Source organism: Anolis carolinensis, chromosome 1, assembly GCF_035594765.1.
Source record: "Anolis carolinensis isolate JA03-04 chromosome 1, rAnoCar3.1.pri, whole genome shotgun sequence".
Classification (NCBI taxonomy): domain Eukaryota; kingdom Metazoa; phylum Chordata; class Lepidosauria; order Squamata; family Dactyloidae; genus Anolis; species Anolis carolinensis.
In genome coordinates this window covers 176,622,884-176,641,008 of record NC_085841.1, presented here as the reverse complement: position 1 = coordinate 176,641,008, position 18,125 = coordinate 176,622,884, and the positions used below count along the sequence as shown (strand labels likewise).

Sequence of the window (18,125 nt, the reverse complement as noted above, 5' to 3'; positions counted from 1 at the left end):
GAGAATGTCTTCATTTTAGTCACTACTGATGAATACTTGCCACTATTTGGGGCTAGTTTAAATCACTTGCAAAACATGATAGTGTTCTTTCTTTTATCTCATGTGAAATATTTAACTGTGTTTAGCTAAAAGTAATAAAAATATAGTATTGGAAAAAGAATATCAGTGGATATATAGAGAAGAGGGATCACAGAAGAAACAAGCTCAAATATGACATTTTGACCGTTTAAATGCATTAGCTTCTAAATGCATCTAATATGAAAAGTTGTGTGCAGAGAAGAATGTAGCATCTTCCACCTTTCAAGGTGTTTCCTCAGCCAAACTTCTGCATTGTAGACCTGTGTTGATGGTAAAATGGTTAAATTTAGAGGCTCTTAAATGTGACCTCCATTAACAATTGCAAAATAGATGCTACTGTTCAGATACAGATAACTCTGAATAATAATTTCTTGTCAGATTGATCCAAGGACAGATCAGTATATGTGCAGTCACATGGTTTTACCTTTTGAAGCGGAAGTCCCAAGCGATGTGTGCAGAAGTCATTGAATTAAGGGAGTGATTGATGTGTGAACTGTAGATTTGCGGGTGGGGGAGACACTATTATTCATGCAAAGCTTTTGGGAAATATGAGCAGGAGAAAATGGGAATTAAACCGATAGTACTAAAGCCAGCACAGTACAAGCAGTCCCTGAGTTATAATCATCTGACTTGAAATCATATGACTCCTAATTACAAATGGGGGTGAGACAACAGGAAGTGAGAGGATATCTACTCCTAGGGAGGGAAATTCACTCCTGCAAGAATTATCGTGGGAAAAGGTTGTCTCCTCTGAAAGTTTATTACCAATCCTTGTTCCCACAACAAGCCAAAATTTTCAAAATTCAACTGTCACAGGGACAGAAAGTGAGGTGAAATCTTCTGAAGAGGGGCACAGAAAGCAAAACAAACACCACATGGGTGTTAACCCTTCCCTATGCTAGCCAAAGCGCATATATGTGTGTGTGTGTGTGTGTGTGTGTGTGTGCATGGCTGGAATTATACTTTTAAAAGTACCTCTTCTGTCTTACATTCAAATTCAACTTAAGAGCAAACCTATTTTTATTGTGTCAGAAACGACTTGAGAACATACTGCAAACATATGTTCAACATACTAGAACAAACTTATAGAACCTATCTTGTTCATAACCCAGCAGCTGTTTGTACATACTCTGTACAAACTGAGCCAAGTATACAGCACCCTCAAGTTCTCCTTTGCAATAGATACTCCACCCTCCAAAAAAATTAATACTGTTATGTAAAATCATAGCATAGTGTGCTAATAAAAGGTGGTTTTCATATGAGTAAACATAACAGTTCCTGTTAAAAGAAGAAAATTTGAACAGATGTTGTGGAGTACTGTGAGTCAGCCATGCTGCAAAGTCTACATTAACATTGATTGTATATAGGCCCCCATTTCTATAAGAAAAGTTAGCATGTTGTATTAGGTGTGCGTGATGGACAAAGCTGATGTTTGCCTGCTCCTTGGTTCAGCCAAACGCAGACCTGGTGATGCTTTAAAGCGTTCTGAAGAGAAGAGCAGTTTGGCAGCTAGATGGACAAAGGTGTACTTTCATGACAGTTGTAAAAAGGACAACTAACTATGCTCCACTCTTCTATTATACTTGTAATAGAGGACCTGATTAGGGCAAAACAGCCTAATACCATTGCAGAAGCATTGCAAATAAAGTCTGCATTGTTTAGTGTATAGCCTCTGTCTGATAGTAGGGGATTTCTTGGATCTCAACTACGCATACTTCTCTCTTTTCATTATCACCATACTTCTCTGAGGATAACCTGGAATGGGCCTTGGAGAAGGGTTGCCCCAACGTAAGAAAATTAATTGAGGAAGTGTGTGCTATCACAATGTGTTCCTTTATTAATCTAAAAACAGGTCTGAAATCCAGAGAGGAAACTTATATTTATTATATTTATTGTCACATTTTCTATCTCATTTTCTTCAGTTACTTGATTCCCCTCTCTTTCCTTCAGCTATATCCAGTTTAACATATTCCTATACTGCTCCCTGGTGTAGTTTAGCCTGCATAACAGTAACATTTCATTGTGTGCAGTAGGCAGCTTAAGTCCTTTCATTTGTCTTGCAGACTTAACAAGCAATATCTCTATTCCAAAAATTGCTTTCTTTCATGTTGGATCATATACTGCCATAGACATTTCATCCCTTGCCTCTTCTTTACCTTAGCCCAGTAACACATCTTTATCTTAGCCCAATCACATGGTATTTCTAGGTGTCTTGGTTTTTAAGCATGGGGTTATTTGGGGTGCTGATTCAGAAAATTGCATTGAATAGACTGCATCATCTCTATTTTCTTAGATATGGTTATCATGACTTTAGAAAGCAGTTGATAACTAGTATATGGCATATGCTCTGTATCTTAAAAACTAGAGCTGATAGGGGAAACCAGCAGGTCAGATATACCCAGAAACAGGTCTAACTTTTGATGCACCAACATTTGTGTTGGCCCGTATATTAGTTTTGTGTAGAAAGAAATGTGTATCCTGACAGAGCGGTATTGTCTAAAAACCATGGTTTTGATGGGATTAATTGCAAATATTTTACAGTATGTTGCATACCTTTTGCTTTATGTGACTCCCCCCCCCCCCCCCCCCCAGTCTAGAGACCATGAAAAGTAGGTGGTATGATTAAGGGTTTTTTTTTTAAATACAGCATCAAAATGATTAAATATAATAGGATTGATGGAACAAGACAGATAATTCTGTGGGCCTTTAAAAGCCTTTGGTTTCTTTAAGAATTTTTATATGCATTTGAAAAAACTAGAAAATTAATTGTATTTTCTATTCATCCAGATATTTCAGATATAAAGAAAATTAAGAGTAAAATCTGATTTGGGATGAGGGTTTGTGGTAATTATTGAAAAACTGATTGGTGTAGCAATGTATGTAGCATTTTCCCCATAATTCTCTCTATCCACCAATTATACTTTCTCCCAATTTCAGTTTGTAAACAGCTTTTAAAGGCAGACAATACATCATGCATTGCAGTAATTTAATCTTGCATAGGAACACAGTCAAGTTTAGTTATCTGTCCAAATAGGATTGCAGCTGGCACATGAGTCTGAGCTGGTAAAATACTCAATGCCAAAGAGGGCATGCCTTATTCTAATGACACAATGAGAATAAGGAAGAACTTCGGGCTGTGAGATTCTCTCTTTAGAGCAGTGGTTCTTAACCTAGGGTCCCCAGATGTTTTTGGCCTTCAACTCCCAGAAACCCTAACAGCTGGTAAACTGGCTGGGATTTCTGGGAGTTGTAGGCCAAAGCATCTGGGGACCCCAGATTGAGAACCACTGCTTTAGAGAATCCAATCCTCCCCGCAACAGAGTGGTTCCTACTGACTTGAGCAGATGAAATTCCAGCCAACAAAATATACCGTATATACTCGATTATAAGTCAACCCGAATATAAGCCAAGGCACCTAATTTTACTACAAAAAAATTGGGCAAACATATTTCTGTATCATTCAGATCTGTATGGGTTCATAGAAATCAAGCAGACATTTAGATGCATGTTTTCTAAAAGTGTCATTGGTTTTTATTGGACAGATTTATATATAAACCAAGCCCAAAACCTCTTTATTTGCTGATGCCTTTACTTGGAACTTTTAAGGGGAAAAAATTTGAAGTCTTTGGTATGCTTTGCATTTGTGATACTCTTTGCACAGTGTCAGACATAAGGCATAATGCAAGGTATAACACACAATCAGATGCTAGGTATTAGGTTCCAACAGAATATTTTGTGAAAATTATTTGAATTGAATACAGAAGCCAAGTATAAATTCAGTTGAAGAAAGCTTTAAACAGAAAGATTTTCAGTTCTTACTTGAACATCTGCATTGATGGAACTAAGATGTCCATTCGAATTAAGAGGTTTCTACAGTATTATGGCAATTGTGGAAAAAGCTTATATTTTGTACATGTCAGTAACTTGCCATTAATTATCTATATAATTACCTACATAAAGAAGATACTGACATACATTTTGTACCATAAATTGCACACTGATTGATTTTCTTAAAGGTAAATTGGCTAACTTGCATTGTGGAGGGGCAGCATGAGCAAAACTGCAGATTTCATTGGTCAAGATTGATTTATTATTTACAAGCTAGTTTGCCAACAGTCCTAATTAAATTTTGAAAGTTAGATTAGAAGTGGTCTATGTAGATTTGCCCTCTAAATAGCAATATCTATTATCTCCTTTTCCCCTAATTGGTACTAATAACTATATTTAAATCTCAAAAGGAATCATGATTTTCTAATACCTTTAAGGAACTGTTTGTAATAGTAATATGGTATATCTGATAGCAGACATTATCGCTACTAGGCGACAATAATAGTGATATGAAAGAATTTCGACCAGTATTTTAATTCTAATCACATATCAGATGTTACGGGTTGATTACGGGAAGTTATGCTCCCCCTCTATTCTGCCTTGGTCAGACCACACCTGGAATACTGTGTCCAATTTTGGGCACCACAGTTGAAGGGAGATGTTGACAAGCTGGAAAGCGTCCAGAGGAGGGCGACTAAAATGATTAAGGGTCTGGAGAACAAGCCCTATGAGGAGCGGCTTAAAGAGCTGGGCATGTTTAGCCTGCAGAAGAGAAGGCTGAGAGGAGACATGATAGCCATGTACAAATACGTGAAGGGAAGTCATAGGGAGGAGAGAGCAAGCTTGTTTTCTGCTGCCCTGCAGACTAGGACACGGAACAATGGCTTCAAACTACAGGAAAGGAGATTCCACCTGAACATCAGGAAGAACTTCCTCACTGTGAGAGCTGTTCGACAGTGGAACTCTCTCCCCCGGGCTGTGGTGGAGGCTCCTTCTTTGGAGGCTTTTAAGCAGAGGCTGGATGGCCATCTGTCGGGGGTGCTTTGAATGCGATTTCCTGCTTCTTAGCAGGGGGTTGGACTGGATGGCCCATGTGGTCTCTTCCAACTCTACTATTCTATGATTCTATGATTCTATGATTGAGGACTCTTCTGTGTAATGCTCTAGCATGAAAGGACTGGCTTAAAAAGAAATAATTTTAAATTTAATTTGGACTTGAAGAACATCTAAAAGTCATTAAATATTGTGGTCGAATCTCTAAACTAAAGCATATAGTATGCTTATAGGTTCCAATTCAGTACCAGAAGAATTGTGTTGCTCTTTAACTTAAGAGATTTCTATGATCGATATTTTTAAAGTTGAAATTTACTTGCATTTAAATGCCCCAAAGGCACCATATCCTGTCTTTGGAAGCTAAGCAGGATGAACTCTGGTTAGTACTTGGATAGTAGTTCACCAAGAAATATCAGGTAGGCTATATTGGCAGAACCTTCTCTGAGTATTCCTTGCCTAAGAAAAACCTACGAAATTCATAAGTTGACAGGTGGATTGAAGGCAGGTACACACACCTAGAGAAAACCTGCTTAAATCTCCCCCAGACTTTTCAAAAAGGCAAATGCAAATAGTAGCAATGTGATCAATGCTTGAGGGATTTGTATACAGTATTTGCATACTTTGTTCTGGACCAAATTAATGCACCTCTGTACTTTTCCCCGTGCCGTAATTTTGATTTTTAGAATGTGTAATAGATTTGATTATCCATAGAATATTTTCAATTCATTTATCAAGACGAGTATCTGAGTTTCTCCCAATCTAAAAGTAACACATCAGAATCTTGGGTTAGATTTGTGGGTATCATGAGATGTCACTACATATTTAAAAAATAAGTCTTTAAGTGATTTTCTCACTACAACTTTAGAATTTCTATTCATGTGGGGCTTTATATTATGGTGAAAGAAGAGGTCATGAGGTTCACACAGGTTGAATAGGATGGGTTCCACAAATCTTAAATCAGAATAAATTATAATTTTTGCTTTTCCAAGTTGTCATTGGATGTATTTATTTATTTACTTTGTTTTATATCCCGCCCTCTCTCCCTCTTCGAGGGACTCAGAGTGACTCTAATGTATGTACTTCTAATGTATGTACTGTAAATGAGGTAGCACAGTACGAGTCCCTACCGAAAGCAATATGAGTTGTTCTTGAGTCCAGTTATCATTCTTTTGAGCTTCTAGAATCTGAGTGTGTAGCCCAGACTCGTTTTCTACCACACATAAAGAAGCAGTTGGTAATATCGTCTGACGCACTGTTCGCCCGCAAGTTTTAAACTCTGGTTTACGCGACAAAGCATCTGCCCTTAAATTGACCTTCCCCTCCACAAATTGAACCTTAAAGTTGAACCTAGAGAAAAACAAGGCCCAACGAATCTGGCGTTGATTCAATTTCTTGGCAGTCTGTAAATGTTCTAAGTTCTTGTGGTCAGATCTGACCACGATTTGATGACATGCGCCTTCTAACCAGTGCCGCCACACCTCAAAAGCCACCTTTATAGCCAACAATTCCTTTTCCCAGATGGTGTAATTTTGTTCAAAAGTTGTCTAGAATAGAATCCACAGGGATGCAAGGTCCCTGAGGAATCCCTTTGAGATAACACAGCCCCCAACGCATAGCTAGAAGCATCTGCTTCTACTATGAATGGTTTATCAATGTCTGGATGTATTAGTACATTGTCATCTTGAAAGCTAGATTTCAACTGTTCAAACGCATCTCGAGCCTCCCTTCCCCACACAAACGGTTGCTTCTTACATAATAGCTGTGTTAAAGGTACAGTAAGTTTAGCAAAATTTGGAATAAACTCTCGATAGTAATTAGCAAACCCCAAAAAACGCTGTACATCTTTTTTAGACTTAAGTTCCTGCCAGGAGTTGACAGCGTCAACCTTGTGCGGGTCCATTTTTAGTTCTTTTCCTGAAACTACATGTCCCAAGAATTCCACCTCTGACACGTTAAACACACATTTGGAGGCCTTAGCAAAGAGCCCATTATCCCGTAAACGTTGCAACACCTGCCTCACATGTTGCTGATGTTCCTTCTCATCTTTTGAGAAAACCAATATATCGTCCAAATAAACAACCACAAACTGATCAATTAAATCTCTAAACACGTCATTTATGAACCTTTGGAAGACGGCGGGCGCATTACATAACCCGAAAGGCATCACACGAAATTCGTGACATCCGAAGCATGTATTGAATGCCGTCTTCCATTCGTCACCTTCCCGTATCCTAATCAAATTATACGCCCCCCGTAGGTCAAGTTTAGAAAAGATCTTAGCCCCTTGAACCCTGGAGAGAAGCTCCGAAATCAAAGGCAGCGGATACCTATCACGAATGGTATGCTTATTAAGAACCCGATAATCACATACTAGCCTAAGCTCCCCAGTCTTTTTAGCCACAAAAACACAGGTGCAGCAGTTGGAGAGCTAGATGGACGAATAAATCCTTTGGCTAGATTCTCATCAAGGAATTCTCTCAAGGCTTGTCTTTCAGGTACCGTTAGAGCGTACAACCTTCCTGCTGGTAACTTAGCGCCTTCCACCAGTCTAATCGCACAATCGTATGGTCTATGAGGCGGTAACTTATCTGCTTCCATCTTACAGAAAACATCTTGGAATTCCCTGTATTCAGTAGGCACACCCTCCATATCACTCTGGAAAGAATTTAAAGCAAAACATCCCTGCCTTTTAAAAGCTATAGTACGCTTCACCCAATCCACTTGAGGGTTCACCAAAGTTAACCAATCCATTCCCAGAATTACATTGTATCTTGGTAACCGTGTGATGTCCCATACAAATTCTCCAGTTATCCCTTGCACCTCCCATGTTACTCCTGAGGTTTCTCGATTAACCACTCCAGATTCCAGTAGTCTCCCATCCGCCCCTTCCACCCATATATCGCATGCTTTACGTATTGTAGGGAGCCTATGTTTTCTTGCAAACCCAACATCCACGTACGAGACCGTAGCCCCTGAGTCCAGCAGTGCCAGAGTTGAAGCAAGTTCCTTTCCCCCAACAGATAGAGAAATGGGTACAAAAACATGTTTCTTTCCCTCTAGTGACTGCCTTGTAAGCCCTAGTGCGTTGGACTCACATCGCACTAGGGCTTGCCTTTTCCCGAAAACTGAGAAGGCTTGATGTTACAGTTCCTAGCAAAGTGCCCAGCAGTCCCACAATACAAACATAATCCTAATTGCCTTCTACGATCTTTTTCCGCCATCGACAACTTTTTAAACACCCCGAGTTCCATAGGCTCCTCCCCCTTAGCCACAGGTGCCCTAGATACAGATGGCGCATACATAGCCCGAGATTGTTTACGAGATTCAAACCGGGCGTCCAAACGCAAAACCTTAGCCACCAAAGCATCCCAGTTTTCTGCTGGCTCTAACCGCGCCAGTTCATCTTGAAGATTGTCACTTAAACCAGCTATAAACAAAAGCATAAATGCGTTCTCCCCCCAATCCAATTGATGGCGAAGAGAATTAAACTTATTCAAATAGTTCAAAACAGACCCTTTTCCCTGTTTTAACCGTTAAAGAGCCCAGCTAGCATTCTCCATACGGAGGGGATCCCCAAAAGTGTCCGACAATAATTTCTTGAAGTTAACCAAATTATCCTTGACTGGGTCATTACCCAAAATCAAATTAATTGCCCACTGTCCCGCTGAACCGGTCAGTAAACTCAAAATAAATGCCACCTTGCTGGTGTCCGTAGGAAAAGCTTGTGGGCTAATCTGAGAAAAATAAAGTTCAACTTGAGCCAAAAAAGTAGGCAATTTGTCCCGGGACCCATCAAAACGTTCAGGAATCATTACATGTCCCTTAGCTGGCTGTGCTGCTTGTGCAGCATAAAATGCAGCCTGCAGCTGATCAAAACGAGCCTTGAGTTCCTCCATCGTCTTCTTGACATTGGTACCTCACTGAAATTTTATGGCGTTGGGCAATCTGTCACAGACAGAATGCCAGCGAGTAAAACAAAACTTAGTTTATTGAGGTTACAGAACTAAAAAACGCCCGTAGGAAACAAAGAACAGGGCAAACACTTGACTTCAGTGTGATAAGTAACAAAAAACATCTCAGTTTGAGCTTAAATGGTTCAAAGGAATAAATCGGGTTAAACAGAAGTATAATCCGGATTAAATCAAAAGTGCTTACTTCAGCCTGGCAAACAATGCAAACAAAAGAGGATCAACAGGAGTTAGAATGTAAACAACAGACTGGTAGCCGATTCCTCTCTGCTATTCAGAAACTGCAGGAGAATAAACCAGGCTTGTTTATTCCTTCCTGCAGCGAACAAAAAGCGTGGTCGTAGTCAGGATTCGGTTTAAGGTTCAGCGGCCAACGATATCCAGGTCCAGGTGCAGCAGTCAGGGTAACGGCAGTCAGCAGGGTCCCAATCCGGTCCAGAGGTCAATAGCCAAGCGTAGTCGTCAAGAAATCCAAAGGTCTCACCGATAGCCAGCAGAAGGGATAATCCAGAGTCGAAGTCAGTCAGTCCAGCGTCAATCCAGTGCAAGTAGATATTGCCCGTCAAAAAGACGACGGAGGTCCAAGCTATCGAGATTAAACACAAGTTGCACAAAGAAAAACCCCGCACAGTTTCTCCCGCCGTCGATGCCCAGTGTCCTTGGTAAACTTACGTTTCCAGTAACGAATCACACCCGTCTTCAGGAAGTTCCACAACAAAAGCCCAAGCGTCCGTCCAGATTACCTTGCCCAACGCAATTAGACATTGGTCCCAAACCCCAATTTATCCCAGTTCAAGCTCATCATCGCTGTCAGCTGCCATCCCAATTCCAGGTGCCCCAACATCATCATCCTCATCAGAGCTTAAGCACCTTCGACTACGCCCCACAGCATCCCCAGCTGTGGATCCCGCTCCATCCCTCCAACCAGTCCATGGGTCTGATCCTGCAACCCGCCAATCACCTCCCATGCTTTCATTGCCCGTTTCCCCAACACCCAAATCCTCCCTCACACGAGTCCATTCCATGTCATCCTCCTCCGAGCTGGCCATCTCTTCCTCCAAACCCTCAGAAAAACCCTCAAATGAATCCTCATCTGTCGGCTCTGTAAACAAATCCCGGAGCCGTTTTCTTTCACGCTCCTCGAAAGTGTCTGACTCTCGAGGAGTCTTACGACCTCTTTGTGATGACTCATGGGCCTTGTAGTCCTGCTCATGACATTGTAATGTCTGATGAAGAAGAAAACTTGGGTTTTTTACCTTCCCAGTCAGAACTGGAATCTTCTCAGCCAGATCTTTCCCAGGCAGATCTGGGAACCTTGCACCTGCAAGAAAGTTGTGTCCCAGAAGTATGTCAAACAAACCCTGAGCCTACATCTCCCGTGTTCTCTCGCCATGAGTTTTGTAAACAACAGAGGGGTTTGGAAGCAGCTTCGCGCAGGAGTGCTAGAATAGCAGCTAAGAATGTAGCCAATTAAGCCTGCTTTTCGTGAGAATCTTTAAGGAGTCAAACATCTGGTCTCAGAGTTTAGCTTTCGTTTCTGGTTCCCAGAGAACTGCTTCAGCGGGAAAGTTAGACTCTATATAGGTGTTTTACCCGCGAAGTAACTTCGCGGAGTCAATTCGTCAGCCTCCGGAGCGAGTTGTGTCTGGACAGCGCGCTCCGTTTCAAGCCTCGTTCCTGCTCAAGCCTTGTCCTTGTTTCCAGCCTTCGCTCCTGTTTCCCAGCCTTTGTTTACCTACGGACCTTGCCTTGTTTCCCAGGACTAAACCTTGCCTTGTTTCACGGATTTTACCAAGTTATTCCACGGACCTTGTTCTTGTTCCTCGTTACCTTGTTCCACGATTCAAGCCTTGTTTCAAGTATCAAGTTATTTCCTAGCCTTGCTCAAGTTCATGGACTAAAGGACCTTGTCATCTCCCCTCACTTTGCCTGGCAAAGTGAGTGTTTCGGTTATTGGATTACAACTTTGGACCTTAATATTTCATATTGGACATTGCTTTTTTGGACTAATTTTGACCTTTCCTGAAAGGTCTGCTTCTGGACTAACTTTTACATCTGCTTTTATTAACTTTATATATTTCCTTAATAAAGATATTAGATAGAATCTGGCCTCTGCGTATGGTTATTGGTGCTCTGTTGCCTGGGTCGTGACACTCTTCTTCTATTACCAGAGCCCGAAGGCTCAACCATAACATCTAATGTATGATCTGATAATGGTTTAAACAAAAGCAACTCAGATTACAAGATACATTGGAGATTGACAACGTGGGTAGTGTATTGCTGAAGGCTTTCATGGCAGGAATCACTGGGTTGCTGTGAGTTTTTCAGCCATACAGCCCAAAAAACTCACAGCAACCCAATGTGAGTAGTATTACAGTTCTTCATTCCAAAAAGTATTCTGACTCTCATATGGGACCATCCTGGGGCCTTTTCTCCATCCCTGGGGATCTTTTACTATGCACCAAATAATTCATGGAGCAGCTCTTGATAATACAGTATATGCAGATGTAAAGCTTTCACAGCTAATGGTAACATTTTGGATGGGGGCATAAAGACTATTCTTGATTGCAATATAGACAGGACTCAGGGGCCTCTTTGATTTCTGTTTGAGGTTTCTAAAAGTCTTTGACTTATTAGATGCTTGACAACTTCCCAAAACTAAAGGTGTTTGATCATCAGCCATTTCACAAACTTTGATCTATTCTTCATCCCCAGAGAACAAAACTTGACTTCAATCCAACAATCCACCCTGATGACATGGACAGTTAACAAAGATCTAGCAAAGTATTATATATGGAAACTGACCCCTAGCTTGCTGACCCCGAGAGCACTTTATTAAAAAAAGAAATGTAAGCAGCTCTATAAAAATAATGTCAGCCCGAGCACTCCTGTTCTCTGGGGTATTTTAAAGGCAGTTCTAATGGGGCTGTGCATGCAAGAATGATTTGTTTTAATGGAGGCCAGAAGGACAACATTCCTCAGAAAGACCAAAGGCCTATGACACATTCACAAGCACACAGAAGTTGCAAGATCCTCGCTGGCATCTCAAAGTAAATGGATGGATCACTTTGTGTTGATTTAGTACATATGCATTACAATTGTTTATAGAGAAAGATCTTCTTTGTTGCTTACAGCAGATTTTAGAAAAAAATATGTAAGGAGCTAAAAGAAGACAGAGGAGTGCTGTTCACTGTTTTGAATATTTAGCGATGGTATCTTTTTGCAGTACCAATACCATGATACCGATGGACATTGTTCCAAACTATATATGTGTTTTAGCTGTTTCAAAAATCAATTTTAAAAAAATTGGAAAACGTAAGACCGCCTTCATTTTGAATGGTATTTCCCATGGAGTAAAAGGGTAGGATCTAGAATTGTTGATACACAGAGATCTTTTTAGTTTATAGAAAGTGTGGAAAAGGGCAAATCACTCAGTGGCTGAGCATACCTGAATTTACTCAGTGTACAATATTCATGATAGTTTAGTAAGGAAATAATTTTAATAAATGTATTTCATATTTAGATGGCCTGGCCATAGGAATATATTTTCCTGTATCACATCCAAAAACCGTAAATCTAAATATAGTTGTACACAAGAGTCTAACTGTGGGCCAGCAAAATGGTTAGAAATTGCTGCTTTTTAAACGTTACTAACATTATTAGAGAAATTTTATAATAAACATAGAAAAATATATTAGTAGCAATATTGGTGGTCAGTTGTTTTCAGTGATATAATAGCTTAGGCAAAGAAAATCCTAACTATGAGAGAGAGAGAGAGAGAGAGAGAGAGAGAGAGAGATTGATTTTAAGAAATGCATTTTGAGGCTATTGCTCTTTGCCTCTGTAATTGGCTAGAAATGTTTTGTATTATATTGAAATTAGTTGGGAAGCATTTCTAAAAAATGAAGCCCCCACTGTGTAAAATGTTTAAATAATACTGGTGTGTGTGTGTAAATAATACTGGAGGGGGGCATCTCACCTTCTAGATTTGACTTATGGATAAATTCATTCATAATCCTAAAGTGTGATCTATATTCTGGATATTATAGAATCATCCCCCTTCTTTCTGCCCCTATGTATCCTGTGGCATGATACATATATTAAATATTCTACCCTAGACATATCTGAATATAGTTCCTTCACAATGGTACAAACAGTATGAACAGCCTTATGAAATTAGTGAAATATATATCTGAACAAGCATCCGTAGGGCTGAATTGTAAGACAGCCTATTGATTCCTGATTACCAGCAATGTCTCATACAGAGAGCAGGGCTGCACATTGCCAATGTGGCAGAATCACACATCATGTTGGGAGTCTCTCTGCAGGGAACCTTGCCCAATTTACATAGGCTAACGTTGTGAACCGGAGTCTTATGGGAGCAGGGCTCGCAAGAGCAGAGCCGGCTCTCATGGGCCTGTTCTCTTCATGGGACATCAAGCAGTTAGGGTGGGATTTTAGCCTCCAGTTAGTTTGGCTAGGGTAAATCACACAGATTTATCTGATGCAACACAAGTGCCTTCACTTTTTGAGGCATTACTTAAATCCATGCTGAAATCTTGAGTAGGCCACGGTTTAATCCAGTCTTAGGTGAACATAATTTGGCATTACCTTCACTTTAGTATGTGTAAAAAGAGCATGATGCTTAGAGTATGAATTAAGACAGGTAAGCATAGATTATGATTTTAAAAAACCTGTAGAATAGCTGTGCATGGCCCGCCACTTTTGTTCACTTGCTAAATTGTTTCATTTTAGAACACATTTCTGACGTAGGTTAATTTCATATACTTAGCCATTTTTAAAACTGGGCTCTACCACAGATATTGCTGTAGTGGATACTTTTTATTTTTGTCTACTGTATGTTGTAGCATAACAACATCTTTCTGTAATAGTGAAGTACCTTTGTCATAATGTGTGTTTTGCTTTATAGAACTAGGTTTCTCTTGATGAAAATTAATAACTCAAATGGGTGAATGGTTTAAGATCACCCGTTGTAGAAAGTTAGAAACACCCAGTTTTGAATACAGTTGGAATTAGACTGGTGGGTCATTTGCCATAAGCACATAAAGAACAAGAGGCAGGTAATGTGTTTTGATAATAAATTGAACTGTAAAGACATCCAGGCTTTCAGCCATGTTTTACTTACAAGATCCGAATCAATCAGAATCATTTTCATCAAGAAAAGCCTTTCAGTTCTTTTGCATTTTAAACTTTTCTCTAACAAGATGTTTTATGTAACAGGTGGGAGATTCAAGAAAGAGATAGTAGTTGATGGACAGAGTTATCTGCTGCTTATTAGAGATGAAGGAGGTCCTCCAGAGGCCCAGGTGAGTATTGCATGTAGCGTTTCTAATAAAATTAATGGGCTAGATCAAAACTTTCCTTTGTTTGACAGAAGAGAGCCCCATTTCAGAGATTTTTTACCTGCAAATACAATGCATTTATACAAAAACTATTGTATGAGGACATGTTACGCTCCTCCAAACTTTTTGTGAAAAAAATCCTGAAATGCTGCTGTTGATACTAATAACAATATGGTGATGATGATGACTACTACTAATAGTAGATAGAATACAAGTGTACTAAACTTTACAGAACTAGTACCAGTCGAAGCAAAACATCTGGTTTTGAAATTTGATCTTTTATTCCTGGTCTCAGTTATTCAGTACCTTGGAGAACCATTGTTTGCGCTTTGACCTCCCAACATTTTGTTTTTCTTGAAATTTAAATAGATTTCATTGCTATTGTAGCCACTTGGTGTATGTATAATATTCAAAGCTGAGAGAGCAAAACATTTTCTTAGGTAAATATAACAAATTGTGTAAATACAACAAAATGCAGAAAAGTCTAAGGGCAAACAAATATGTATGTATTTATTTATTTACAATATTTATATCCCGCCTTTTTCTATTCTGAGGGGGACTTTCTTTCTTAAGATTAGGAGGGAGGGGGTTGATTTGATATTGCTAGGGAGGGAGTTCCATATTCAGGGGGCCACCATTGAGAAGGCCCAGTCTCTCGTCCCCACCAATCGTGTTTGCAAAGGAGGTAGGATCGAGAGCAGGGCCTCTCCCGACAATTTTAAACTCTGAGGTGGTTCATAGAGGGAGATACGTTTGGACATGTAGACTGGGCCGGAACCATTTAAGGCTTTATAGGCTAAAGCCAGCACTTTGAATTGTGCTCGGTAGCAGACTGGCAGCCGGTGGAACTGACGCAGCAGGGGGTTGTATGCTCCCTGTACACTGCTCCGGTGAACAACCTGGCTGCCACCTGTTGGACCAACTGAAGCTTCCAAGCAGTTTTCAAAGGCAACCCCACGTATAGGGCGTTGCAGGTAATCTATACGGGATGTAACCATAGCATGGACCACCATGGTCACTACTTCTCCAAGACACTGTATTGACATGTAACAAAACACTTTCATCTTGTTTTAAAATCTGACTGATACTGGTACAGTAGAGTCTCGCTTATCCAACATAAACGGGCAGGCAGAACGTTGGATAAGTGAATATGTTGGATAATAAGGAGGCATTAAAGAAAAGCCTATTAAACATCAAATTAAGTTATGATTTTACAAATGAAGCACCAAAACATCATGTTAGACAACAAATTTGGCAGAAAAGGTAGTTCAATATGCTGTAATGCTATGTAGTAATTACTGTATTTATGAATTTAGCACCAAAATATCATGATATATTGAAAACATTGACTACAAAAATGTGTTGGATAATCCAGAATGTTGGATAAGCTTGTGTTGGATAAGTGAGACTCTACTGTAATTCTTTATGAGGTTTTGAGCAGCAAGAGAATTGGGATTGATGTTTATTTCAATGTCTTACTCTTAGCTTTGAATGCTGTAAATACATCAAGAATATACTATCAAAAGTTAACAGGGATGTGCGTAATCTGTTATATGGTGTACAGTCACATAGGAGTATGGTCTTCATTAAACTAACCTAAACATGCCAGATCTCCAGTACACCTTACGTCTTCTACTCAATATTCTGAATAGCTAATACTTCCTGTTTGTCTATAAAACTATTGAGATGCAATATTCAGGTTGAGTATCCCTTAGCCGAAATGATTGGAATACGAAATGTTTGGGATTTTGGAATACCACTATTTGCATTTATGTACATAATGATATAGTTGAAAATGGGACATGAAATTCACTTACGTTTCACATACTCCATATGCACATAGCCTGAAAGTAATTTTATACAGTATTTTTAATCATTTTGCGCATGAAGTAAAATTGGTCTACATTCAACCACTAGAAAGCAAATATGTCACTGTGTTACCAATGTGCACATTTTTGGATTTCAAAATTTCAGATAAGGGATGTTCAACCTGGAATTGCTCATGAAACCTGGAGTCTCTTTGTATGAGTTTTGAGGAGCTCATGGGAGCAGTACTCAAGGTGGGAGATCCTCCCTCCCTCCGTATTCAGCTGGGCTCTAATGTTTTGGCTGTGGAAGTTCACTGTTGGATCCTTCATTCCTAACAATGTTATTTCATAGTGGTATATGCTGCAGTCATATAAGCCACATACCAAGGAACATTTTTGAGAATGTGTTGTGTGCAGCTACTTAAATTTTGCTTCTCCTTTTCATTGCTGTAACAAAGAATACAGCACATCAGCCTGGTTCATTCAGTTTAGCAGCTTGCTAAACTATAAGTATGTTGTGCAGTTTTAGTTTTAAAAACAGATGTTCACATATACCAGAGAATGGAATAATCTTGCAGTCAGCATATGCACTAACCTCAACATTTTTTGTGAATAAGTTTGCTAGTTCTGATAGCCACAGCAGGTGTGGATATCCTTTGACTCTCCTGATGTTGTTGGATCGCAGCTCCCAGTATTCCTCACCATTACCATCAGTATCTGGAGGTTTTATGAGTCTCACCCTTGAGAGAGAAATAAAAAGAAGATGGGGAAGATAAACATTTGCCAAATAAGAAATGATAGAATAAGAGCTGCAAGGCTATGCAACATGAAGGCTGTAGTATTGGGGCAAAATATGTTATCAACATAGGGTTTGAAAACATGAATGTATCATTTGAGCATTTGCTCCAGAATAGATTAGATTCCATAGTCTCACAATAGTGGCACTTTATGCTTCATCAGTTGGCAGACAGGTGCATTGTTTCCTAGGCAGCCATATCTGGAGTCTTTTACACTATTCATGTATAAGTCTAAAAATTGTGGTAAAGTAATCAACCCCCTAAAACTAGGTTAACTTAGTCATAGGTTAGTGTAAGCGATGAACCTTACCCAAAAAGGAGCCACCCCTTTCTGTGACAAAAGGCAAGAGCTCAATCTGTCCTAGAAGAACCTTAAAGGCACCAGCCTCTTCTACTCTCTCCGCCATGCTGCTGCTTCTGGCCTTTTTGAATGCCTGGTCAGGGAAATGGTGGTGACGGCCAGGAGCAGTCCCCTGAGGCAACATTGTTACTTTCCCCTCTCTGTGAAATGACCTTTGACTTATCAACAGGTCATATCTAAATCCATATTTTTGGCTCTCAAACCTGCCCTTGATTTATACATGAGGTTTATATATACACACATGTATATGCAGTAATTCTATAGTTGGGTGTTGTGTGGTTTCCGGGCTGTATGGCCCTGTTCTTGTAACATTTTCTCCTGACATTTCACCTGTATCTGTGACTGGCATCTTCAGAGGATCTATAGTTTTGAGGTTGCTCTGGATGTTTAAGACTCTAAGATTTTGTGAGAGGATGCTCCAGGTTCTACTCAGTCTGTGATTGTGGTGAGAGGGGAGGAGAGCCATTGAACGAGCACTGAACCAAGTGGGGTGGAGGCAGCAAACTGCTCCTGCCTTGCGCACAGCCCATGAGAAGCAGAGGAGGAAATTGTGGTCTTCATCAATGCAGTCACTGCTGTGCACTAGGAGCAACATGCTGCTGAGCACCTAGTCATTGCCCTCCTTCTCATCTTCATAGCTTCCATTTTCTCCACCTGCTGCCTTTATGCTTTTTTTCTGCTGCTTCCACCACTCAGCTGAAGTGGTTCACAATGCTGTGGACTTTCTGCCAGCTGAATCACATCTTGCCAGTTCCTAAAGAATGTCGCTGCCTACCATTTCATTTCTGAGTCAAGTTCAAAAGGCTACTGCCTTAACACAGAGCACATCTTCAAGTTACATGCTACCGTATGGTGGCCCCATGAATTTC

At 40.0% G+C, this 18,125-nt stretch overlaps 1 protein-coding gene across 7 annotated transcripts in view; it reads left to right on the top strand.

Moving 5' to 3' along the window:
• The window catches only part of agap1 (ArfGAP with GTPase domain, ankyrin repeat and PH domain 1), a 396,335-nt gene that overhangs the window by 75,167 nt on the left and 303,043 nt on the right, over positions 1-18,125 (top strand). For all 7 annotated transcript variants that reach the window (XM_062959942.1, XM_062959932.1, XM_062959953.1 and 4 more), the window contains one exon: positions 14,169-14,254. In XM_062959942.1, the coding sequence (XP_062816012.1) occupies positions 14,169-14,254 (86 nt within the window). The remainder of the gene's footprint in view (positions 1-14,168; positions 14,255-18,125) is intronic.